Source organism: Festucalex cinctus, chromosome 10 (genome assembly GCF_051991245.1).
Source record: "Festucalex cinctus isolate MCC-2025b chromosome 10, RoL_Fcin_1.0, whole genome shotgun sequence".
NCBI lineage: Eukaryota > Metazoa > Chordata > Actinopteri > Syngnathiformes > Syngnathidae > Festucalex > Festucalex cinctus.
In genome coordinates, this window is record NC_135420.1 from 21,034,787 (window position 1) to 21,062,372 (window position 27,586).

Genomic DNA, 27,586 nt, shown 5'->3' on the forward strand with positions numbered 1-27,586 from the left:
AAAAATAAAATAAATTTTTTTTACAGATCCAAGTACAAAGTAGAAAATCCAGTTTCCATTTCAAAGCACCATTCCATTTTTCTCGTCTCTTGGACCTTTTTGTGTGGTTTTGTGGTTGCAGGTTGATTGCTTTTCGCCTTGAGGACTTGCCAAATGCTCGGGCGGCCAAAGAAGTCGAACTCCTTTGCCTCTTTTGCAGACACATGATCATTTGCTGGGTGTGTGCGGGAGACGTGTTGACAAAGTGTACTAGTACACAAGCAGTAATACACAAGCAACTCCTCCCTGATCATTAAAAATAAATCTGACATTGCAAGAATTTCAAACAGTGCAGTTATTCACATGAATAGTTGTTAGGGCAAAAAGCCCAAAAGCTGCACAGTGGACACTTTGAAGTGGCTCCAACTTCCAATCAGTGTCCGAGCAGCGACTATGGCCACTTGAAAAATTCACCCGAGGGCTCTTTACTGCAAACACTCCAGTTGGTCGACGAGACCTTGAATCCCAGGAGCGACACACATACCCCAGGGTCGTTTACATCACCGTTCCACATGAGACGTGTTTTTCCTCTCCGTCTGCCATCCATCTATAAGGACTCATAACGTCGAGATGGAAAGACATGAAGCGAGAGAACAGGCACACGAGTGTAAATATATAAATCACACCGCGACACGCAAAGGACAAGGGCAGGAAAATGCTGGACCCGAGGAATGATTTGGAGAATATAATGGTTAAAAAATGCTGCCAGTTACCCTTTAAGTGGTTAAAACAAATAAGACAATGACAGTCCTCTATTTCTAGCAGAATATAAAATATTTTTAGGGGAAAAAAACCACATTAGAATAGTAGTAATTTTACAAAACCAAATTCTATTTAAAGGTTTTATTTTTCCAAATAAAATAATGGTCATTTTAAACTCTTAAAAAAAAAAAAAAAAAAGAAAGAACAGTCATGTTCAATAAATAAAATTAGTAATCTTGCCAGAATAAAGCTGTTGTCTTCTTCCATCCTCTAGAGGGAGCCGGCGAGAAAGATCATTTTGGCGAAAGCTCAGAAATGACCTTTGAACTTTAAAAGCATGCGACAGAAACAACGACAACCGCGTCATTTCGTCATACTCATCCGGGTCCAGCTCTGCGGTTTTGGCAGGCTCAATAACCGCTGCCCACCATTGAAATTTTGGGCTGCTTTATATACAAAAAAAATGTTCTTTTGTTTTTTGAGGATCTCACTCGTGGAAGCGAGAAATCTAAATCTGCGAAGTGTAAACGAGGCAAAGCCTGTAAAAATAGAACGCGCGTCTTTCACAACATACCACTGAATATTTTTGCTTATGAGAATACAATGAACAAAAAGCAATGAATCCTTTAGAAATTCATTGACGTTACATACTTCTAAAAACACGTTGCAAAATATTTATAAAGTCTACACACCCCTGTTCAAAAGTCAAGTTTTTGCAAGACAATTTTGTTTTTTTTTTTTTTGGGGGGGGGGGGGGGATCTTTGATGGGGGATATAAACAAGTGAGATGATAAGGTTGCGTAAGTGCGCACACACTAGTTACGAAACTTTACAATCAAATATTCTGTTGATTACCCCATTGATTGAGTTTAAACATCGACTTTTCATGATTAAAAAAAAAAAAAAAAAACAATAATTGAGGTATAGATTTTCATGTCCACTTGGGGTCATCATCCTCATCCTACTGTAGTATCTGTGACTTTGAGCATGTGTGGCTTTAAAAGCCTGTGAAGTGGAACAATTATAATTGGTAAATTAAAATAAATAAATAAATAAATAAATAAAAAACTGCACCAACGTATTAGTACTTTACTTCCCACCGCTGTAGAATAGAAAAACTGATTGCAGATTATGTTTATTCCAAAATGTACACGCAAACAACATCAAGCTTCTAATTACAAGGCAACACTCAATAGCACCTAGTTGAAGGCACACGCTGATAAACCATCATAGGCTGAGAACATTGGCGACACCCGCACCTGTGCGTTCGTCTGCGGCTGCACATGTCGGGGTCAAGGAGGGGGTGCGGGGGTCTTGTCCGACACTTCATCTGGAGCAGCTGTTTGTGCTTGCTTGTCTATACGACATTAATAGCGGCCACATCTCGGGTCTGCGTCCGACCCGTCGTCGGATGCCGAATCTGTCCTGCTTTCTTCACAAAAACACAGCTATGGCGTCCATTTTGTCCTGCCGAGGACATCCCGGCTTACGTTTGGAAAAGGAGATGGCGGCAACAGGGGTGGGCAAAATACGGCCAATCTCTGTTCTTTAAAGTATGGTGCACCGTTTTTGTTTTCCAAATAAAATGTGACCACTTGAGCACAATTTGCCCGCCCCTGCTCAACACAAACATTAGTTAAAACAATAAAACAATTTATAAGACGCACATCCTTTGCAGCATTATTAAGATAGAGCATGTGCAGCTCAAAGTGGCAAGCAGGGTGATTGCACTAGAAAAATACAAACATACATTTACAATAATTTAACACAGTTTTTCTTTTTAAAAAAAAAGTGTTATCTTTACATTGGACTATAAAATGTTTTTTTTCTTTTTTTTCTTTTTTTTTAAATTGGGCAACGTGGTAGTGGTATATGCACAAAGCTTTTATAAATCCACATTGCAGTCCGTTCTCACTTGGCGGCGGAGTGCGTGTCACACCGGGTGGCAGTTGTAATGGTTGCCGTGCTCCGAGTCGACAAATTGAAGGCTGGGCTTCCTCTCTGGCTCCTCGCTGTCACCTCCGTGCTCGGGCTTGACGCGGCGCGGTGGACGCTTCTTGAAAAAGTCTGACACGTAGCGCACCTGCGATGCACAAAATTTTTCACACAGAAACGCGTCATTCAACACACCCAAACTGATAGTCGTAAAATTACATTCATTCTTAATTTACTTTTTTCTTGTAATATTGTCATTTTTCTTATGTCAGTTTTCTAGCAAAAAAAAACATTTTCATAAAATTAAACTATAAATAAGAAATATAGCTTTTATTTATTTTTTATTTTTTTTACAACAATTTGTGTCTGTATTCTAGCTACATTATGACAATTTTTGTTTGTTAAACCTTTGGCAAATACGGCAAGAATTGTTCTCTTCAGTATTATTCTATCAATGTAGTATTTAAAAAAAAAAAGAAACTAAAAAAAATGTCAGTTTTCCACAAAATGTAAGGTCTTTAGTGTACTTTTTAAATTTTATTAATTTAATAAAAATTATTATGTTTTATTTATTATTTTGTCAAAATGTTTGCACCAATTTCAATTAAATTCTTTTGAAATTCAAAATGTATTCTTGCAGCACGTTACAGTTTGTTTTCTTATATTTAAAACGCCGTTTTGAGATATTGCAACTTTTTTCTTATTTTGCAGCTTTTCCCCTTTTACATAATTTGTGATTTTTTTTCTTGGAAAATGACTATCAAACCTTTTTTTTAATGCGAAAAAAACGTAACATTACTATTTAAAAAAATATCTTTTAAAATTTTTTGTTATTTTATTTTATCTAATTATTTATTTACTTATTTCCAAATTTCTGCCTCTAATTTGTGGCTTTTTTTAAAAACCCCATTCTTGTGAAATGATGCTTGTTTTTTGTAGGTCACTTTAAAAAAAAAAAAAAAAAATCATTTAACATCTTTTTCCTTGCACGCTTATGACCTTATTTATTTATTTTAAATTACACAACTTTTTTCACCAATAATTGTCTTTTTTAGCTCACCTTTTTTCTTGTATTATCGCCACTCTTTGCTTGTAAAATTACTGTAAAAATATAATTTTGACTTTCCTCTCTCCATATAGTCTTGCAAAATTATTTCTTCACTGTCCTGTTTTTTCTTAAAATATTCTAAGACATGTACATCGGAATGAGGTGGTCAGCGGCAATAAAAGCTGGGAAAGTATGATCAAGTATGTCTGGCGCGCTCACCGTGCAGACATTAACACACGCATACGCACACCTGAGAGGAACACACACGCACACGTAAAGCAGCGGTGGTAAAGCGCGAGAGAATCTAATTGCATGCATGCAGCACCATGAAGGCCAAAGGTGGCCTCATTTCCAAAGCATTTATGTATGTCTGTATGCACACAAATGCACACACATCTTGGATTTTTCCAACTTTTTTTTTTCCCCTCATACTTTTGTGGCCTTTTCCTTGGAAAATATGGACTTGCTTCGCATAAAACTACACAATATTTGTTCGGATAATAAAAAGGGAAAACGTGTTTTAGCCCATGTTTCAGAATAAACATCACAACTCTGAACAGTCGCGTTAGCATGATGCTACTGCTAACAAATGATGAGGTGTCCTACCTGACTCACTGATATCACAGACAACTAAAGCAAACGATCCAATGTTGCCATGGCAATGACGACAACATTTGCAAAATATTGAAAAGAAATGTGAATATGTATGCGAGTACGGGTGTCTCCACAGTAAACACAAGCTAGCACTACCACATGAATGAATATTTACCTAGCGCAGTATTCGCTTGTTATGATTATCAACGCGTGTCGCATACTCACGTTGAGCACGGCGACGAGCGCCCCCTGCAGGAGCCCCACCAGCACGTCGCTCCAGTGGTGCTTGTAATCGGAGACGCGCGTGTAGCCCACGTAGACGGCGAAGGCCACCAGGAAGAACTGCACGGTGGGCCGCAGGAGTCGGGCCCACTTGGCCACCAGCCGGGCTTGCACGTACAGCTGCGGGCGACCAGCGATAGGAAGCTGCAGTTAGTCGACCACCCGCTATTAACTATTACGGACAGACGAGTACTGAAAAATCAAGGTGTGTTTTTTCGTCTGTGGACCAACACGTCTACTGACTGTGACAATGGCGGAACGTTATTCACAGCCACAAAAAGCAGACCAGTTGTGCAGGTGCAGCACATTGACAATTATGTGAATCTATATTACGCAACACTAAACATGCAAGAATAGGACTCATAATAATGGTAACACCTTTATTTATATATATTTTTCTGAACCATTTTGAATTGTAGTTTAACCTCATTCATTTATATTTCAAATCATTCAACAATTTAAGTTTACACTAATGTTTATTCCTAATTGAACTATGTTTTTATTTGTTTCTATTTTAATTCAGAAAAGTGTTTTTTTTCCCTCTAAATATTGTATTTTAATTTAATTTAAATTTAAATGAATGTATTGCTATTAAACAGTACAGGACTCACTAATTGGCATTGAATTCATGAATTCAATTATGCATGGTTAATTTTCATTCATAACTTGTATTTTAATTTTGTATATTAATTATTATGCTTTTTTTTAAAAACAAAAAACAAAAACATTATTTGCATTTTAATTAAGACATTTTTAACTTTGAATTCATTAGTTGACCATCCATTCATTTAAAGCTCACGTATTTAAAAATGTATTTTATATTTTAATACATCTATCATGCATGTTACGCATTATTTATATATTAAAATTATTTGTATTTTAATTCATTAAATATTTTTTTTTTTTTTGATTTTTATTAATAGTTTTATTGTGGACATTTAAATGTAGTGATTTGTATTTAGTAATAAATCATGCAGATTTAACTTTTTTTTTATTATTTAAAACGTATTTAATACATTTGTTTGTAATTTATACTTCAACTACAATGATGTTCTTTTATTAAAATTGTTTTTATTTTTTTCCCCCATTTTACTTATTTATCAGGCATGTTAACAAGCCTGCTGTAATATTGTCAGTTATTGTTTAACCAGTAAATAGGACCACAGTACAATAAATGGAGCTCTAAACAAGCAGACTTCAACTTTAATTTTTGAATAAATGGTCTTTTTGTTTGTTTGTTTGTTTTTTAATTACAATAATCTGGAGGACTGAAGTTGGCAGCTCTCCAGGCTGAGCATGGCTGCTGGTGAAGGCGCAAAACTTGGCATGACACCTCCACGCAGCCACGTGCAAAAAGTCCAGCCTCGCTATTGATGAGGAACACTGGACACTATTATTAGTAGGGGTGTTAAAAAAAATCGATTCGGCGATATATCGCGATACTACATCGCGCGATTCTCGAATCGATTCAATAATAGGCAAAATCGATTTTTTTTTTTTTTTTTTTTTTTTTTTTTTAGGATTCACACCTTGAGCATGGAAGAATGTTATATGAACGGCACATTAAGCCTTAATATTTTTATTTTAATGCTGTTCAAACATGAAACAGATTACAACCTCTATAAGACTGAAATTTCAGATAAATAAATAATACATTTTCATATAAATCTTACACTCTACAAGCTTACTGATTAGTATTTTCTAAATATGAATGAAAAAAAATCGCAACAATCGACTTATAAATTCGTATCGGGATTAATCGGTATCGAATCGTGACCATTCGTATCGGGATTAATCGGTATCGAATCGAATCGTGACCTGTGAATCGTGATACGAATCGAATCGTCAGGTACTAGGCAATTCACACCCCTAATTATTAGTATGTAATGAAGCAGTGCAAATGCAAGGAAACGATCTTCGCTGCTTTACTTGGCCTCTTGTTGTGCGCCGTTGTCTGTCTGCGCGTCGCCTTGTCAGTCTGTCTGTGCGTGTGTTTATGTGAAGGATGAGGCCAAGGCTAATCAAGTGGAACATCACGTCTCTGCCGGGAAGCAAGCGGGCAGGTCGTTGCTCACAACTTGCACATTTTTCCACTCAACTTATCGCCATGTTGGAGGGGAAAAAAAATCCCTTATAAGGCTTTTGAGGCTGGATGTGCGTCAAGTGCGAAGGTCTGCTGCACGCGCCATCTGGGGACTATTAGTTCACATCATGTGAAACATATCGCATCACATTCGAGATTCATCAAATACACGAGTGGCATTCGTCACAAGTTTGTCAGGGGTCATGTTGAGGTCAAACTTTGAAGAGTTTCCCGCATCTTACAATGGTGCCAAATGACATTTTATACAGGTAGGATTATTAACATTTTAAATTGTTTAATGCCAAAACCAGACAGAGAGTTTGCTTTTTGAGCATGACTCATCAAAAAATACAAAAAAAAAATAAATAAAAAAAAAATAAATAAAGATTCCATCAATTTTGCTTACCGCGAGGAAGAGCATGCAATACATGCCAAAAGATGAGTGACCCGAGTAGAAGGACAGCCTGGAAACAGAAGAAATAATCATGTCAATCCAAATGGACATATGAACATAATGTGTGACATTCCAGCTTTTTTGGTCAAACCTTTTTAGAGCTGCCTTAAACTGTTAAGAATTATTACATTTTAGCGTTCTGTTGTGAGTAATCAACTTTTGCTGCCATGCTCTGCCCACATAAAACGATCAAAACCAACATTGCTCTAAACTTGGCATTAGAGCTGTCAAAATTAATCGACAAGTAATCGATTAGCAAATTAATCAAAAACCTTTTTAATAATCAAGTAATCGTTTGGAGCCATTTTATTTTGTGCAAAATTGTCAAAATTCTCTGATTTCAGCATATTAACAGTAATTTTTTACTGGTTTCTGTAGTCCTTCATAGAAGAAGACATTTTCAAACATCTGTTTTTACTTTCAAATCAGGAACATAGTACATCAATCACCCCACACACATTTAAAAATAAATAAATAAAAATAAATAAATAAATAAATAAATAACTTTTACACAATACGAAGTACGAAATAAACACCATGATTTCTTGTACCTGAAAATGGCCAAAATTGTAAATTTGACCCAAAATGGCAGACTTTCTTTGTCTTTTTGAGTATGGGTTCCTGAAACTTTTTTTGTGGGGCTACTCATGACAGACTTGCTTACCAAAACTCATGCTGTTCAGTGAAACAGCATGAAAAATCTTGAATTTTGAAGAACCACTGGAAATGTCCAAAATGACCCTAAAATGGCGGACTTTTCCGGTAGAGATTTTTGTGAATCTGTTCGTAATCGCTATGCCTACAAAATTTACACTGAAACTGGGCGTAATTTTATTTTTCAGGGTCATCCTGCTGATCAAACGTCAATTAACAGCACCGCCCAGGCACACAGATTCATTCGGCGTAATAATAATAATAATAATAATAATAATAATCGCCCTACCTGGACTCTGTGACGTCCTGAGGATTGCCCGTGCAGTTGATCATCTGCATGTAGCCCGTGCACGCTTTGGGCGCGCACACGGCCATAAAGTTGGGCCTGGGCCGGCCGATGGTGAACTTGGCCAGGTCGGTGAGCGACTGGCTGACCGCCGCTCCGAACAGGAAGGTGCCCACCACCTTGTAGAGGGCGGCCACGTACTGGTTGAAGTCGGAATTGGAGTAAATCCTTTTGCTGTACACCAGATACGCTTCTCCGGATGAAATCTGAGTCAGATGAGGAAATGAGTCTATGCAGTGAGTGAGTTTTGGCAGCGGTGGAAGGCGAGAACAAAAACGTACGATGACGACCGTGCAGGAGATGGTGACGGCGGCCAGCATGCTGTGGCTGATGGTGTCCGTTTTGAGCGGGTACTTGATGCTTTCGTCGTCGCAGTACACGCCCCTCTGGTAAGGTTTGAAGACGATGGTCATGATGATGAAGGGCAGTGCCGCTGTAGTTGCAAAAGAAAAAAAATAAATACATCCATCCATTTTCTTGACTGCTTATTCCTCACTAGGGTCGCGGGAAAAATAAACACATAAATTAAAAAATATATATAAAATAAAAGAAAAAGGAGCAAATAATGACTTTTAACATGATCTTAACACTACTCTGCATATTATATCATTAAATTACATATGGTCCTCACTCAGTTTTTTATAATAACTAAAAATGCACGCCATTTTTTTTTCTCTACTTGTAGGCATGATTAATGAAATGCATTATTATTATTATTATTATTATTATTATTATTATTATTATTATAATTTATTATATCAAAGAAATTAGTCATTAAAAATAAGAACAAAGATAAATTAAATATATTTTTGGATAATAAAGACTTTTTTTTTTTGTCATAATGAGATGACTACGAAAAAAAATATCACAAAATAATGACATATTGGAATAAAATTGTTTTGCTTTTGTTTTTTTCCCCAAGAAACAATTACGCGGAAAAACATTAAGCCTCATCAAGAACAAAAACAACATTAAGAGAAGAAAACTTTTACATTTTTAAATAAAAAAAAAAATCAATCAAAACAGACATATTTTTTGAAACAAACATCAGAATTGTACTTGATAGATCTATAAAAACTTAAATCTAAATATAATCATAAGAGAAAAGTTCATAAAACTTCCAGAGTAAAAGTAGTAATAAAAAAAAACAAAAAAACAAAAACAGTACTTTCATGAAAAAAAATTGTGAAAATTGTTTCTAGTATTTTAGTAACTCACGTAGCCTCTCGTTATATGAACATAATTTTAAACAACTCTTGACAGTGTCCAAAAAACATTAGTATTCGAAACGCTTGTAATGGTTCCCATAAGTGTACCTAATAAAGTGTCTAATGGAGACATTGGAATCCACACGTCTCACAAGGCAAACAGCTTGACAGGAAATGCCAGAACCACACTAAACGTAAGAAAAACAGCTCAGCACGATCCTCTATAGTATTCGATTTCTCGATGAAGTGCAGGACCCCTCCCATTCTTTCAGTTGTGCAGTTGACATGATGAAAGGGAAGAACGACCAAGCAAAACTTCTTCTCGTAAAATAATTCTTGTAATATTTCTACTGTCTTTTCATCATTTCATCATGGAAAAAAATACTTTGTGACAGTATAATTTCCTTTTCTTTTCAATGTGGCCCTGCTAATCTTTTGTACAAATACAAAATGTTTTGCATAAACAGCCCTACTACCCACTCAGCATCAACTGCCATGAATGCGGTTCTGTTCTGTGTGTTGTCTCGTTTCCAAGGTGACGAGTGCTGACATTTGATTAGGAACACAGCAGCAGCGACAGGCAGCATGATCGTCCCTCAGACACTATCAAGAGCAAAACACACGCTTTGTGTGTGCTAAGGGGAGCAAACAATAAGTCCTTTATGGGATGGCGTCACTGGGCAACCTTGGAGCGATGCACTTCAGCCCCTCGAGGAAGACGACACACAATTTGACCTTGATGCATCGCTAGACAACAAGTCAGACTTTAGTAAAGTGAGTCAAGGGGGATTTAAAGTGTGCGACAATGGGGACAAAGTGCTTTAAAAGGGCAAGCACGCAATGCAAGCTAGTAAGCAGCAAGTTCATACAGACATCCTGGTAGGAAAATGATTCAGACTTCGTCCAATCATAAATCAAGGCACCACTGTAAATGACAATTTCGATCATAAATAATAGAGATGGGCAAGCCCTGATATCAGGTATTAGGCTGAAGAGAATCAAGTCATAATATTTGTAAATGAGTCATAATATTAATAAAGAGTCAGGTGTTTAAGAGAAAAAAAAAAAAAAAAAGTCTAATCTTCGTCTAAACCAGTGGTGTCCAAACTACGGCGCAGGGGCCATTTGCGGCCCGCCCTAAAAAAAATTTTGCCGGCCCGCGGCAAATAGTAAAAATTATTTTTCAATGCTGTTTAAAAAATAAAATAAAAAATGGTGCATTAAACATTTCTAGCTATGCAAAGACCCAAATTTGCAGCTAATAATTCAGTCTCAGAAATAAAAATAGTTTCATCCACTTGTTGCTTAGTGTCAAGGTCCAATTTGTGAAAACATCACGTGTGGTCAGTTGACGACCGATTGTTCTTGTTGTGGTTCAGAATGTCAAGTTGGGATCAGTTGCTGCTCAGTGGAGAGGCATATCTATTAGAGTGGCACACAGGGGTCACTATTTGCCTTGTGACTGTTAGCAGTTTTCAATATGTAACCGCATATTATATCAACAATTTATAATTGCTTCATTGATTTTTACCATGTTTAACTCATTCACTGCCATTGACGGAAAAAGACGTCAAATGATGCATTTTTTGCTTGTCTGGCAATGAATGTGTTAATAAATAAATAAATAAATAAATAAATAAATAAATAAAAGTGGCCCTTGCAGCTTTCTATTTTTCTGGATGTGGCCCTCAGAGGGAAAAAGTTTGGACACCCCTGGTCTAAACCTTGGAAAATTGGCACACACGACCAATATTACACATTTGCATACAAATAAATAAATATCAAAATGTAGCAAGATGTTTTAGTCCAAAACGTGTTTACTGCCAGAAATATGGTGGCACTCATGTAACAATATTATCATTATTTCAACAAACTGTACAAATCTGTAATATGAATGGCTTTCGAATGATTTTGCTCGTATAGTAAACCATGTTTATACATTTAAGATGTTCCACTTTACTCTCTTTAAAAAGGTCATACTTTGATAATGCACTATGAGGAAGTGGGAAAGGGAACATTACTGTTTGGAAAGTGGGTGACTCACTTTTGTTAATAACGGTTAAAGAGTAAATACAATTAAAACTGTGCCAAGCCAACGCAGTGACGAACGTGGAAAGCGACTTTCCAATTTCCATTATTTGACATATTGCCATCACCATATTGTACTGAGGAGCCAGGACAGAGACACACGTACTATTTTCCTAAGTGGCAAATAGTTGTCATTGTCACTGGTAGCATTTTTTAATGAAGTATAAAAACAGCCATCATGCCATCGCTTGACTGATTTTTTTTTTTTTTTTTTTTTTTTTTGTCTTGAGTTGTGAGAATTTTTTTTTAAATTACGAGCACCAACATATTTCAGTTTGGCAGATGAACAATTCTTCAAAACAGAAGCCAAGTTCCGCAAGCTGTTTATTGTCACTTGCAATTTTACAGTAAAACTAATTATAAAACAAGGATAATTATATAATGTGTATTTAAGGGGTTATAATGCCGCAACTATCGATGCTATTTGCTAACCTGTTTATGGCATTTTACATTGTGTGTTAGCATTCAAATAGCGGATATTCCAAAGGCAAAGTTATGCAAAGTTTTATAATCATAATTAATAGTAATTTTCTTTGCTTTATGTTTAGTTTGATAGTACTGAGGGTGACCAGACACCCGTTTTGGCTTGGTGTCAACGGGACAGAAGATGGCTGACATGCGCATCAATCGCTAATGCTAAATGCTATCTTGGTTGACTGTTCAACAGCGGGTCTGGGTCCCACATCCTGGCGGATTTCACAAACTCATTGTTTTGTCCCGATATTACAAGAGTCCTTTCGTCCCATTTTTTTTACCACGTATATGTCAATCAATCGGTTGTCACAACAATTCATATGATAAACGCATTAAAAGGAAATTTAACTGTTAAATTCCTTCCTTTTTATTTCTAAATTCACATTTTGAGTTCCCATTTGCATCTAAATCAGTAGCAAGACGGACTTAAATAGCAGGTGTTGACCTGAACTAGAAGTACTTCCTGCTTTTGCATTTAAGAATCATGGGAAATGTAGTCCTATCGACTGTGGTGGTCGCCAGTAAGATAATTTTCATAGCGGTATATTTCCAAACCGGAGGTAGGTAAACTGCACAGCCAGCGTTTACCTACCTCTGGTTTGGAAATATACCGTTAAAAAAAAGTTTGTTAATGGTGGTGAGTGTATTGACTTGCTTACCACTGTTGAACAGTCAACCTAGATAGCATTTAGCATTAGCAATTGATGCATATGTCAACCGTCTTCCGTTCCATAAACCAATATTGACAAGCGGTGAAATTTATTGTATATTATATTGCATCCCAATTTTGTATTTTTAAGTAAACTTCAACTGGGAGGAGACCGTACCACGAAAAATCTTTAAATCTGATCACGCCCATCTCAAGGCAGCACTTTCGTTCACATGTTGACATATCTTCTGATGCTTTTGGACGATGAACATCTGCTCTAGGCAAGCCTTTTACCATCAACAGCCACTAGATTATGATGGATGACCAGCGCACATCCACTAAACTCATCAGTCGTCTGCTTTTCCGTAAATGTTTGCCACAGCCCCCCCTCTGCATTTTCTGTCTCCAGCTGGCCAGCGGGGAGGCAGAGTGGGGATCATAAAATGATACCAGAGCAGCACACTTTGGCTTCCAACTATATTTCATGTGCGCCTACTTCCAAATATGACTTCAGATATTTCCAGACTGCTGACTGTGGAACTGTCTGTGTCAAAACATGACATCAGCCAACACTAATGTGGAGTGTTTGCCTTGAAACACAACAGTTTTAGCACATCATTTATTAAAAAGGTACGTACGAGCGAGTTGGCCACAGCTGATTATTTGCTTTTTTAAAAGCATTGTAAATGTCACTTCGATTTCATGCATGAATTATGACGAAATCCAAACCTGTTTTTAAAGTTGTTTTCGGTGAAATGCTGAACTTCATTATAGAGAGGAGAGCTATTCAAAAGCCACTTTCTTCTATATTCATTAATCTCACATCAGTCACTTTAGTGCATAAGATTAAAAAGTTTTCTTCCATAACTCAGTAGGGGTCAAACGCTTTTGAACAATAAAGCCGCCAACGTCTACGGAATGCTTTTGTTGTCATGAACGGCAAAATAATATAACGTGCCACGTAGAGGTGGGAATCTTGGGGCACCTCACGATTCGATTGCGATTACGATTCAGAGGCTACGATTCGATTATAAAACGATTATTGATTTCCCCCCCCAGGCAGCAGAAAAAAAACAATGTATTTTTGTGCTTTTAATGTTTCGTACATTAGTTACAAAAATAGTACAAAAGTCCTCTCAGGCCTACATAAACTACTATTTCAGTATCAAGTTAACAGTTCAAAACAGTAAATAAAATACTCAAGTCCTCATTCTGTAACAACAGCTTTTAAGTATATTCAGTCTTCAACAGAATAAAACATAGCATTGAGCAAAAATATATTATTTTTATCCACTCAAAAGTGCAATGAGGTATAAATGAAAGACAATGTGAAGTACTACTTCAATACAAATGCCTAAAAAAAAAACAAAAAAAAGTGCTTTCCTGCTTTTTAAGTTGTGTAAAGATGAACATGTAAACATTAAAGTTTCTCAGAGGTACAAAAAAAAAAAAAAACCCTCAAGTGCTTTTCTGCTTTTTAACTTGTGTAAACATGAACGTGTAAACATTAATGGGATCGTTCGGCTTTTTTAACATGAATCTCAATTTGATCCTCACCTCCCGTGTGTGCGATCAGCACTGACTTCTTTCTGACAGCGTTCGGTGACACCAGTTCTGGTTCGACGTTGGACGAGAAGAAAATAAAAAAAGAAAATAGTCCAGCAAGATGGCTGGGGTCTCGGAAATAAAGCGTTTTTCTTCTAAAAACTTTTTGTTTTCAAAAGCGTGATACATTTCCATCACAATACTCTTTTCTGAATAAAGTCAGACGCCATTACCGCCAGCCACTACTTTTTTGTTCGTTCGTTCGTATCACTGCGCGGCGCCCTGTAGAACGCTAACCGATGCACTGCAGCCAGCTAGCTGATACTTCCGCCTCAAGTTGTTTGCCTTTTCGGAGCAGGTCTGATCTCACGAAGAGGTGGGTTGGTCAGCTCAGCCATGCTTGTTAGGGCCCGAGCAGCGACCGCTGCGAGGTCCCTATTGTTTTTCAAGGAATTCTTATTATTCTTCTTCTTTTTATTTGTTATTATTCTTTTCCGCAAACAATCACATTTTTGAGACACTAAACGTGAACGAAAACTCACCAAACTTTACACACACGTCAGGCCTGGCGAAAAATTTGATATTTTAAAGTCTCCATAGGTGATAACAGAAAAATGGCTCCATAGCGCCACCTACATAGGTTAAACAGATCCCTGGCCCGCTACGATTGTCCGACGGCTATGAAAATTGTGTGGCACCTGTAGCACATCCAGATGAACAAAAACCTCTTTGATGTGTGTACCCTAAAATAGACAGGAAGTGAGATATGAGTATTTAAATGTCCAATTTTGGCCAATTTTTGCACATTTACAGGGGTCATACTTTTGCCTGCTTCTCCTACACGGTTAATCCAATTGACTTCAAACTTGGGATGTACCATCTCAAGACCTGGGACAACACCATGGTAAAAAATCTAAAGTTTTCGACATACTATATGACGGCGGTGGGGCATCAAATTTAGAGTTTCAAAACTCTTACTAAACGTAGTATTGCCGGTTGTATGTTTAACCTAGAGCTACGAAAATTGGTACACATATGTAACAGACTATGACCTACAAAAAAGTCTGTTGGTGCCATATGCTAAACCCAACAGGAAGTCCGCCAGAGGCGGGGCATCAAATTTGGAGTTTCAAAATTCTTACTTAATGAAGCATTCCCGGCTGTACGTTTCACCTAGAGTTACCAAAATTTAAAGACATATGTAACAGCCCTCAAGGTACAAAAAACTCTTTTTGAACCATATGCTAAACCTAACAGAAAGTCCACCATTTTGATTTACTTTGGAACGTGTTCCCATTTTTTTGGCCATTTCATAGGGGTCCTATTTTAACGAACTCCTCTTACAGAGTTTATCCGATCATCTTCAAACTTGGTGTGATTCATCTTAAGATGTTGAAGATGAAAAGTTATTGAAAGCTTTTTATTTCGCTGCACGCTGTTGTCGTGGCATGCACTTGTTTGCAAAGGAAAAAAATTCTTCTTAATGAAGAATTCTCAGTTGTACGAAGCAGCTAGAGCTACGAAAATTTGTAGACATATGTAACAGCCCACGATGTACAAAAAAAGTCTCTTGCTGCTTTGTGCTAAACCCAACAGGAAGTCCCGCAAGGGCCGGGCATCACTTTTTGAGCTAAAAAACTCCTCTTTAACGAAGCATTCCCGGTTGTACCTTTCACCTAGCGCTATGATAATTTGGAGGCATACATAAGAGCCCACGATGTACAAAAAAGTCTTTTAGAACCATATGCTAAGCCAAACAGGAAGTCCGGCATTTTGATTTACTTTGCTATTTGTAGCCATTTTTTGGGGGCCTTTTATAGGCCTCATATTTTCTACAAAACTTATCAGATTGTCTTCATTCTTTGGCATGTTTCATCTGAAGTATTGCCGGTTATACGTTTAATCTAGAGCTACGAAAATTGGTACACATATGTAACAGACTATGATCTACAAAAAAGCCTGTTGGTGCCATATGCTAAACCTAACAGGAAGTCCGCCAGAGGCAGGGCATCAAATTTTGCATTTCAAAATTTTTACTTAATGAAGCATTTCCGGCTGTACGTTTCACCTAGAGTGACCAAATTTTGAAGACATATGTAACAGCCCTCGAGGTACAAAAAACTCTTTTTGAACCATATGCTAAACCTAACAGGAAGTCTGCCATTTTGATTTACTTTGGAACATGTTGCCATTTTTTTGGCCATTTCATAGGGGTCTTATTTTAACGAACTCCTCCTACAGAGTTTATCCGATCATCTTCAAACTTGGTGTGATTCATCTTAAGATGTTGACGATGAAAAGTTATTGAAAGCTTTTTATTTCGTCGCACGCTGTTGTCGTGGCATGCACTGTTGGCAAAGGAAAAAAAAATCCTTCTTAATGCAGCGTTCCCAGTTGGACGAAGCAGCTCGAGCTACAAAAATTTGTAGACATATGTACACATTTGTCCACATATATATATTTACATATGCATGTAAAAAAATTATGTCAGGCTAAACTAAATGGTTGATTAGGCCCCACACATTCTCACCTTACCATACCCGGCCCTCTTTGCAAAAGGTTTGAACACTCCTGGCCTAAACCTAGGTGTATACTCAAACTATGCACGCACATAAAGCCTGGAACAAAATGTGTAATTTAGAGGGTTCTTGTTTTGTTTTTTGTATTCCTTATATTTCATGTCATTATACTTGACACACTATTTTTACTACTCACTGAATCAGTTATAAGAACATTTAATTGATACAATCCAATCACATCCTAGAGAATTGAAAACACATTCAATCATGAGGTTGTTAAGACACATTTACTTCTGTAGCACTTAACCACAAACAAGTTGCGACATCCCCTGATCTAACCCTCCAACCGGGCAAGGAAAAACTTTCAGGGGTCATATTTTAACGAACCCCTCCTACAAAATTTATCCGACTGTCTTCAAACTTGGTGTGTTTCATCTTAAGATGTTTAAGATGCAAAGTAATCGAAAGTTTTTTATTTTGTAACACGCTGTTGCCATAGCAATGCATTGTTTGTCAAGTGCTGCTTTTTTTTTTTATACACATGAAAACTCATGGAACTTTGCAAACACATCAGACTTGTCATGAACATGAATTTTCAGAGATTTATTGTGCAATTTGAAATAAATAGCGCCCTCTAGACCTTTTTATGAAGCATTTCCGATTGTATGATTATGCTAGACCTACAAAAAAGTATTATGTAGCCATTTGCCAAACCAAAGAGGAAGTCCGCTATTTTGATTTTATTTTGGGAATTATACATAATTTTTGGCCTTCTTCATTAAACTTTGCACAGACAAGGCATGGAAAAAACTAACATTTTAAATGGTCCTTGTTCCATGTAACAGTACCCCAACGTGCCAGTACCCTGACGTGCAAGTAACCCAACGTTGTGCTCAATAGCGCCCTCTATGCATTTTTATGGAGCATTTCCAATTGTATGATTCAAGCGATACACAACTAAAGATGACTTGACCTAGATTTGTGAAAACTGGGAGGCATACCTATTAGCTTAAGACCTACAAAAAGTATTCTGTAGCCGTATGCTAAACCTAAAAGGAAGTCCGCCATTTTGAATTTATTTTGGGAATTGCGCACCATATTTTGCGTTTTGATTAAACTTTGCACACACAAGGCTTGTCAAAAACATTTTAGATGGTCCTTGTCCTATTTGACAGTACCCCAACGTGCCAGTACCCCGACGTGCAAGTACCCCAACGTGGCACGCCTTTGCTGTAGCGATGCATTGTTTGCAAAGAATTTTTTTTTTTTATATGATTCAACTAGATGTGTGAATATTGGGAGGCATACCTATCAGCCGAATACCTCGACAAAGCATTCCATAGCAATGTGAACAAACACAAAAAGCATGGCAAAACATTTACAATTTAGACGGTTTCTTATGAAACAGTACCCTAACGTGCCAGTACCCCGACGTGCAAATACCCCAACGTGGCACGGGTTGCGAGGGCCCTTTATAGCTGCTCGCAGCTCTAGTTTTTGTTTTGAATCTCGAGGCGTGAGTTGTGGATGTGTACTCTCTGTCCGTCCCATTAAGCGTCCCGAAGACCGCGCGCGCTACTGCGTTTCAGTTCCGCGTACTTTTCGCTCGTTTCGCTTCCCTTGGCATATTTATATAATCGGAATTTGGACGTTTGTGAATCGTTCTCGATTGTTGCACGGCCGAATCGTGAATAATCTAAGAATCGGAAATTTTGCACACCTCTAGTGCCACGCCGAGCGTGCACTCAAACAAGCTGTTGAAAAGCACGCACAGATACAGAGCGGCGGCGGGTCAAAAATAGACGCATCTGTAGACAAACTGGGCCTCCGAGAGACCACGAGACAAGCCCGCAAGACGGAGCGACACCACTTAAAGAGCGAGCGCTTGGTCTCATTGGGGCTTAACTCAGACATCTTGCTGACAGTGTGGACTGACTTTATTTCGAAGAGGAAAGGGAGAATCATCTGTCAGGATGGGGCACCTGGTTTCTACGGGGTGGCTGTGTGTAATGTGGACAGGCTAATCTCCCGCAAAGGGGAGGTCTGTTAGAAGGCGCAGGATGTTGGGATCAGGATTTCCTTCCTGGATGAAAGCCGACTCATTTTGGACTGGATTTTGATGCCAAACTATATATATTGCACAAGAGAAGTAGTAATGTGATGTTCTTTGGGAATAAGTCTTAGAATACAGTACATGAATATAATAGAAAAAAATGCTCTGACTGAAGTTTCAATTAGACATGCCTATTTGAATTCTGATGGCATGATAACAGAGCAAAAAATGTCACGGTATCAAAATAATTGCTCTGAAATGACCCCCCCCCACACACACTTTTTTTAATTATTATTATTATTATTATTATTTGGGCAAATAAAAACTAAACTGCATTTTTTTTCAACAATCTATTATTTTTATACAAATTATAGAATATTTGGCGGAAGAAATGCGTGTCATGTTAAGTTTAAATAAATAAATGTTAATATTCTCCTTTTGTTTTAAGTCACCTACGTTACATATTCCCATTACTAATGAGCTATTTTCAGAACAGATGTGTTGGCTACTCATGTTGTCCTTGGGGGCTAACTAGTACCACCTGGTACCTTCTGGTTTTTGTTGTTGTTGTTTTTTTAACGACAATGCACGTTAAAAACCGTCTGCGTTTGCAGTATCTTATCTTGCTCCCTCCCAACTCCTCCGTTGTGCTCTGAGAAAGAGAAAGAAACAAGTTAATTGGGCCAATTATTTCAGAGGTGGCTAAATTACTCAACTCTGCAAGCAGCCAATCATACTGGGCCTTGCTTAGACATTCCCTCAAAAAAGAAAGAAAGAAAAGAAGCGCTGATTAACAACTAGTATTAGTGATAGTTTAAATTGTGACTTTTTAAAACCACCTTACACTGCCAAACTGGCCCATGCCTAGTTTCAATATCAACTGATTTTTTTTTTATATTAAAATGAAATGAAACTAATGACAGAAATAAATAGTTATTTTTATTTTTTTTTAAAGAAGTCATTACTAGAATAAAGCTGGAATATTCCAAGAAATACATTAAGTTGTAATATTATGAGCTGATATGATGTGATATACTGTACACACATAAAAAGTCATTACTAATGTTAAAATATTAGAATACAGAAATTAGTAATAAAAAAAAAGTTATTTATTTATTTATTAAAAAACAAATCTCAAGAGTAAAAATGTTACAAAATTTCATTATTTTATTTTATCTCTAAGCAGCAATGTTAAGAGATTAAAGTTGTATTTTTTTCAGGGGAAATACAAGAATAAAATCACTTTAATTTCAATAAAAACTGTAATATAACTTAACAAAGTTGTATTTTCAGTACTATAAATAGGCGTAATGCAATCTGTGGAGGCTGTAACAAGTAAGATGACAGCGCGGAAAGAAAATGACTCGCCCCTCTCATTCACATCCTCCACTCTGTTTTTATCTCATTCATTCTTCCCCGGCCACCCGCCTGCCTGTTATTGTCTTGTGTGCAGCATCCTCCCACACACTTCTCGCTCTCATGTAAATATAGCGAGAGCTCCATTTAGAACGCACATGTGCAATTACACCGGACCTTAGGGACCGCAGTGGCCCGTCGCAGCCTGGATGTTTATTCCGATTTCCATCTGGACCGTCCCGTCAGAGCGCCTGGCTGGCACCGACTCGCCCAACCTGCTGCACCTGCACGACCGTGCCGAGGACGGCAATTCTCCTTCGATTTTCACAAACGCAGCTGTTGTTTTCATTGGTTCCATTCTTATGCACATTTTCAAGGTGTGTTGAGAAAGAGAGAGAGAGAGGTGTAACTTCAAGGCCACACGTGGGAACGCTCGTTGCGCCAACTCTCATATTCTTGGCAGTGAGAAGGTCACATGCCGTTTCCATGTGGGATTCGCCAGGCCCAAAACAAAAGTGATTTTTCTGGTTGCTGGTTTGGCAAAGATTTGCTGACTAAAACTCACATGCACAGAGTCAAGTGTCAAATATCCTCTGATGGCCTTTCCGTGACTTTAAATATGGTTTGCATTAAATTAGCCAGCAGTGACTTTGCGCACATGGCTTTTCATTTGCAGTCTGGATGTAGATGTGTCAACATCTGCTTTGGGGGGGAATTGCCACAAGTGTCCAATTAGGCCACAAAATATTGTGAGATTGAATCTGTTGTGCCTTTCTGGGTATTCTTGTGCTCTTTTTGTAATGCCTGAAGCTTGTTGGAGAAGTAGCAAAAACATGTTGGGAAAGACTACAAGAACAGCTAAACTTTTTTGGGGTGAAGCAAAGGCACTTAAAATGTGGCAAGTGTAATACCGAACACAACCACATCCTATTCATGTAATTGAGCAACCATATTATTTTATTGTTAATTATTTATTTCCAATCAAGTTGCAGAGGTTAAAAGTTCACATTAAAGAGGAAGTCCCCTCCCACCCCACAAATAAATAAATAAATAAATAAATAAATGAATATTTACAATCTTCCAAGCAGCCCTACTCGGCTAAATATGGTATTCTGGTTAATATTGTGTTAGTAGAATGAGTTAAGCAGCAAAATCTATCCATTTTTGTTTTTTTTTTTTTTAATTTTTTTTATCAATACCATAAGGCGGCCATTTTGTCACTTGCTGCCGAGTGAAGATGACATCACAGTTGCTCAGGTGACAACCAATCACAGCTCAGCTTCAGAAAACAGGTGAGTTATGATTGGACTTTGCATGAGCCCTGAGCAACTGTGATGTCATCTTCAGTCGCCAGGAAGTGACAAAACGGCCGCCCTCCCTGAGATTGATAAAAATGGCTGGATTTTGCTACATAACTTTTATTATATTATATATTGTATTATTAATCAGAATGTCATGTTTAGACGAGTGAGGTCATATATAACATATTATTGTTAAGAAACCTTCGCACCCGGAGTTAGCTTTCTGTGGTCAGAATCAGTTCGGACCAATGCCCGTGCTGGCTCGCTGATCGCATAGTAAACATTTCAAGCATACCATAAAGCGTCACAACAAACCATGAGACGTGTCTTCAACAAGAAGGCCACGAATGCTAAGCGCAACTGTTGATAGCTGGGCAAGTGCTAACTGCTAACATGCTCAACTGTTAATGATCTGTTTCCAGACCACATGCAGTTACATCACCATAAGGATTTTCGAGGGTGGTGGGAGTATATCAATAACACCTCAGCATACAAATATTTGTCTCTCTGTAGTGCCTGTCCACACATCAAGTGTCAAATCAAACAAGTAAATCTTTCAGTATCTGCTTAACTCTGAAAAGGTGTTCTGAATTTTTATCTACCCCACCGCTAAATGAGGACTAATCAATCGGATAATCAATTCCCAAAAAGATGGCTTTGTGACAGTCACAAAAGGGTGTCTTAGGTTGCCTGTTACTCAACCCTCACGTCCCTCCACAACATTTTCAAGGCGACATGAAGCAACAAAACAACCCAACGTCCCCTCTTCTCTGACAGTCTCAGCCCGAGCCGGCCTGACTCAGGGTGAAGGTATGTGCTGAGCCTTCACTGCTGGCCTGGAATTCCGATTGAGTGCAGGAACGCCCAACTTCAACAGTCACACCAAATCCTGCCGCTGCTGCCCATTCTTTTATTTTTAATCCCTGCTGCTTCGCCCGAGCCATCATTCACGCATGCTTAGCTGCGGGAGGAGGCGGTGGCGAGGTCGACCGAGGGCTGCCAGTCAATGAGTCGTCTGGGTTTGCTTGAAAAAGCGTTTGCGGTGGTGGGATGGAATGAAAGAAGCGGGCCACACACGTTTAAAACCAAAGCGTCAATGTCCACAGAGTCGGCCAGAATGAATGTGACTTCAAAGATGGGCAATATACTATATACACATACTGTGTGGCCTTATGGAACTATGAGCATGTGACAAGTGTGTGTTTGTCCGAGCTCTCTACACTGTTATAAACATGGTCTTACTCTTTCTCAAGTGGTGATCAAAAAGCAAAAAAAAAAAAAAAAATGTGCAAAGCTGTCTTGTTTCATTATGCTACGTAACAGAGCTTTCTACAAATCAAGGGAACCTCCATAAGACATCATCCACTTGAATGCCACGTACAAAGATCTAAAAACACTAGTTTGAATCTTTCAAACTAATCTTACATTACCCTTAAAAGTAAAGAATCATTCAATGTATGTATCATTTCAACTTCCTTGACACCAAAGAGCGCAAACAGGTGAACTTGCGGACCTGACTGGACCACTGATAAGATAGTCAGACATGATATGGAAGTAAAAAAAAAAAAAAAAAAGTCTTTATATCCAAAAATACAAAGTAACAACAGAGAGCAGGGCTGGATGCAAAACACAAAAATACACTTGTAACCACAGAGGCCTCGAAAAAAAGAACTCGATCGACCAAGACACCCGGTCGAAGAAATCTTGACATACTGACAAACATGTCACTCCAGTTTGTGCTCAGTACATGACAGAATAAAGGCCTATATGACAAAACCAAGGTAACAAATACAAGATCATAAGTCCATAGCAACCGACAACAGCACAAACCAAAACATTGTCGCAATGCGTTCAAAAATGGCATGGGCAATTATGGTACTAGGCATAAATTAACAATTTAGGGAAATTTAACTTTTACTTTTAAGTAAAATTGTGATTTAATATAAAATGTAAAATGCTATCTCTAGTTTGACAAAGTGCAATGAATGTTTTTTTTATGACCAATACAATATTACATACATTTAATAATATAAACAAAACATTAAAAAAAAATCAGCTTTGTTAAGTATACGTCATTTTGTGAGAAGTTTTTCCAAATTGTGTTGCCATATAACTCACCGAGCAAACGCTGCGTTAACCAAAGTAAAAGCACGCTACACTCAACGGCCATCCTGCTCAGTGTTATCGTGTAATCTCCATTATGTAAGATTAATGCATGCCAATCCCATTCAAAGGTTTCATACATCCTACCCAATTTAGAGTTCACCATTAGAAACATAGCAGTGGGGGAAAAAAATGAAGACGTTATGGGCCCCAGAGGAACATACGCGTGTTCGGTTTCCAGGATGCCGCTCTCCTGAGAAAAAACTGCTCCCACCAAAACGACTGCCTGAGAATGCTGGAAGAGCCATTTTCCCAGGAAAAGCTGCAGTACCACCAATAAATTGAGAATAATATGAGGAAATGCTTGCTAAAGGGCTTTGGGGAGAGTAACAATAGAGAAAAATGTACAGTTTGTAGAATTAATACAGTGACGGTGTTTGTAAATGAGACATTTTGTACGATAGAGATTATATTTCAGCGCTCATAACAAAAGATGTGTAATTCCATGTGCGGTCATTTGGAATGTGGGTGTGTACATGTTGATCTCTATGAACTAAGGTACGCCTACTACTGTGCTGATGAAGTGACAACCATGCCTTGGGAGAGGTAAACCCTGATGTTGCCTTTCTTGCAGCCAACACCCACTCCCTCTACACACTTAAAGTACCGGTATATGCACACTTCACAGCTTTCACAATGTAAAAGCCTCTTTTTCGGAGTTGTGACGATATACAGGTAGATTCTATTACATTGGTTCTTAAACGTCTCGCACCAAATACCACCTCAAAAATTTATTTAGGTAATAAGTGTTCTGTCATTTTCGATCCTTGGGGTACTTTGACTGAATGTGCAATTTAACAATGGTATGCAAATACATAACAAAATAATAATTAAAAATAAATCAGGAAAAACATGGTGAAATGCAAAACTAAGAGAGAAAAAAACAGAATGGTTAGTTAATGGTTAAATACTGTAAATTAGGGTTGGGCAATATATTGAAAATATATCGATATCGCGATATTGGCCCATGCAATATGCACATCACAAAGACATGCGATAATTTTCATAAGGATTTTTCGCTTTTACCTGAATTTGACCAATCTGAAACAAACTTAAACGTGCATCACGATCCAATAGTTGAACATCATCTAGGGTAATTACAATTAATTAACTAAGAACATTGAACGTGCTTATTTTATCACAAGAAAAATATGTTATTCTTATATTTGATAATAAAAATATTTCTTTAGGTACATGTTGAATATCGCAATAATATTGATATCGTGATATTCAACAACTATATCGCATGCTTTTCCAATATTGTGCAGCCCTACTGTAAATTAATTAAGTAATTAGCCCTAAAAAAAAATTCCAACTGCCTATTTTAATGGATTCAAATGTAAAAATACTACAAACTGGAATCTCAAAACAATTTAATATCATTTCAAACTCTTTTTACACTATCCTTAAAAATATACGATTTACAGATTTGCGGTGAAGACTCTCTGTAATGTCCAACAACCCAGGTTAAACCTAGCTCCTCCCCCAACACACAAAGCTTGTCTCTCAGTCGAGATGCACCACTTCTATATACTGAGCCAGGAATTTAGCGGATATTTCAGAATGACAACAAAAATAGATGGGGACAGCTTAATAGAAAAAAAAATCTGTGAATTCATAACTAGTGAAGCAGAAATATGCAGGAGATTATTGGATTAATTCCAAGAGGAAAATAAACAGACGGCAACATTGTATTTAAAAAAATAAAAAATAAATAAATAAATAAAAAAGACACTGAATGCATAGTCATTGAGTAGTGAAGCTGTTTGACAAGGGCAGGCCCAGCTATGAATGACACAAAGGAATCAGACTCCCTCCCAGATTGAAGTGCTGCTCTTTCCACATTATAATTCCCGGCTCACAAAGCAAAATGCAGTAAAATGGAACGGTTACAGTTCCAAAAAATACATAGAGAGAATGGCAACATTTTACAGTGTGAAAACACATGCAAACAAAACTACTAACCAAACCGGAAAAGTATTTTGTGCCCATAAGAGCTGACGGTCAGTATAATGACATGATCTGCCAAGCCATTATTGCATGGCCTCCTCAACCTCACTTAAGATTATGTTTGGGGGATGCAACTGGGACCTGCATGGCCGGATGTGACAACAGAGCACCAGATGCAGGATGTTTATGTAACAAACAGCCATCGTGAGATCCAAACTCAAACCACTGGACACTTCATTAGGTGCATCCAACCATCCATCTTCTAAATACATTAGGGACACCCTAATGAAAAGAAAAAGGCAAGAAATGCCGCATCGTTTTTGTCAAATTTATATTGCCCAAAGTTAAGGTAGGTAGGAGTTTAGTATGAGTTTTGCAGATATTTCTTTTTCCAAACTTAATTTATTACAAATTTAGTGCGGCCACAAGTTATGGCTCACGGACGCCCAGGGATTTGTTCGGAACCAGAAACATCTAACTGCACACATAATTATACAATACACATATAACAATAATGGATATTTTGGGGGAGTCATGCAGTGCTGAAGCTGGAAATTGAACATTCCTGGTTGGATTCTTGGCAAAGAAAAATGGAATATCACATTTCCATAAACAAACATTCCAGCTTCCTGCTCTGTCCACGCCACTGAGAAGGAGAATGGGGAATCATTTGGGAAAAGTTGATCACATACAGAAGAATGGCCAACCTACGGAGTCAAATCTAGACCATCGCGTGCGTGCGTGTGTGTGTGCGGGGATGATAGTCACATACATTCCACAGTAACTGTCACAACACACACGTATAGTAAAACCTGGTACTACACGTCAAAAGAATTCGTAGCGTACTCACCCACGAGCACGCACAGCACGTCCATGAGCACGTACAGCTTCTTCTTCACACCCTTCATGTTGCTTCGCCGTCGTTTCAACTTCGCTTTGGGCGCATTGAGGTGAAGAAACAAACTCAAACTGTACCTGTAAACAACGCCATTACGCTCGCCTTTGCTACATAACAACAAAAAACGCAACCTGCATTTCGGGTTCTTCCGGGGTAATCTCTAGCGTCTACCTGTGCGCGTGCACGCACACACACACACACAAACGCTAGTGCTTGTCCCTGTCAAAAAAGTGTAGGGAAAAGTCGTAAAAATATGAAGTGAAAATAAAGAAAGACGTCCTGTTTGCGTTCTGGAATATTTTACGAGAGACTCCGCACAGACCATCCACACATCTTTCCAGTCCACGCCGTTGTAGGGAAGGCAAAGCACAGCACCCAAAACCGCGACACTGGGCACCTCCCCCTTTACGTCTCCATGTCTCCCTCCCATTTTCCTATTTCCTGTCTTCCTTGAGGAGGAAATGGAAGGAAGGGGATGCTAAAATAAAAAAAATAAAAAATAAAAATCAGCATTAAATTACAAATATGCAAGAAATATATACAAAATCGACACGCTGACAAATAAATAAATACTCTGCTTGCAGCCTTTTGGAACCTGTTTTGGACAGCAAAACTACATTTGCTTACATTTTGCTTATGTCAGCAAGCCTGAGCTTCCAAACACTCATTTTAATTGCACTTCTGTCACGACTAAATTGAAATACGTGAAGGAGATGAACACATTATGTTGGTCGAGTCAGTGAAACATTACACTGAGGAATGTCAGATTTAATTTAAGCGTAAATGTATTTCAAATGTTTTTTTCTGCCCCCTTCTGGGATTTTCCAGTAACAACAGGCTCCGCAAATGGCAATGGAGAGGAGTTGGATTTATTTTAGGATCATAAAACCATGCTAAAACGAATTTGCACATAATAATTTTGAGCATGGGTTAGGGGTTAGACTCTCATGCACACAGATTCGCTTGCAACGATGCCCTGAATAAACTATTTGATTGACACATTATCTGGTTACACACAATTTTTCTTGTCGGTCTCATAAAGCTGCCAGGGAAATCCATTTGATTGACACAACATTAAATGGTTAGACAACTGTCTTCTGCACAGCTTTCCCGCCTCATGCACATCCACTTGCAAAATTGCTCTAAATGAGCCATTTGATTGACAAGTTACCTGGTTACACTGAATTTTCTTCCTCAATGTGCCTGCCTCAAACAAACACTGATACGACTCACCTGCAAAGCTGC

The 27,586-nt window shown here is 38.0% G+C and overlaps 1 protein-coding gene across 1 annotated transcript; it reads right to left on the reverse strand.

The window, feature by feature from the left end:
• Positions 1-1,860: 1,860 nt before the first annotated feature.
• Positions 1,861-27,548, reverse strand: plpp2b (phospholipid phosphatase 2b). Its single transcript, XM_077535006.1, has 8 exons — positions 27,513-27,548; positions 26,664-26,819; positions 26,294-26,418; positions 8,419-8,570; positions 8,081-8,343; positions 7,090-7,147; positions 4,544-4,720; positions 1,861-2,824 (listed from the first exon to the last, which is right to left on the reverse strand). Exons 2-8 carry the CDS (start codon positions 26,672-26,674, stop codon positions 2,675-2,677), a joined length of 936 nt encoding a protein of 311 aa, XP_077391132.1. The 5' UTR covers positions 26,675-26,819; positions 27,513-27,548; the 3' UTR covers positions 1,861-2,674.
• Positions 27,549-27,586: the final 38 nt, after the last annotated feature.

Bases quoted from the DNA above. Each gene is read 5' to 3' on its own strand.
- plpp2b (XM_077535006.1), bottom strand. The intron at 8,571-26,293 runs GTGAGTACGCTA...TTGCAACTACAG, and splicing joins CGTGCTGTGCGTGCTCGTGG to CGGCACTGCCCTTCATCATC. The intron at 7,148-8,080 runs GTAGGGCGATTA...TTCTGTTTCCAG, and splicing joins CAGGACGTCACAGAGTCCAG to GCTGTCCTTCTACTCGGGTC.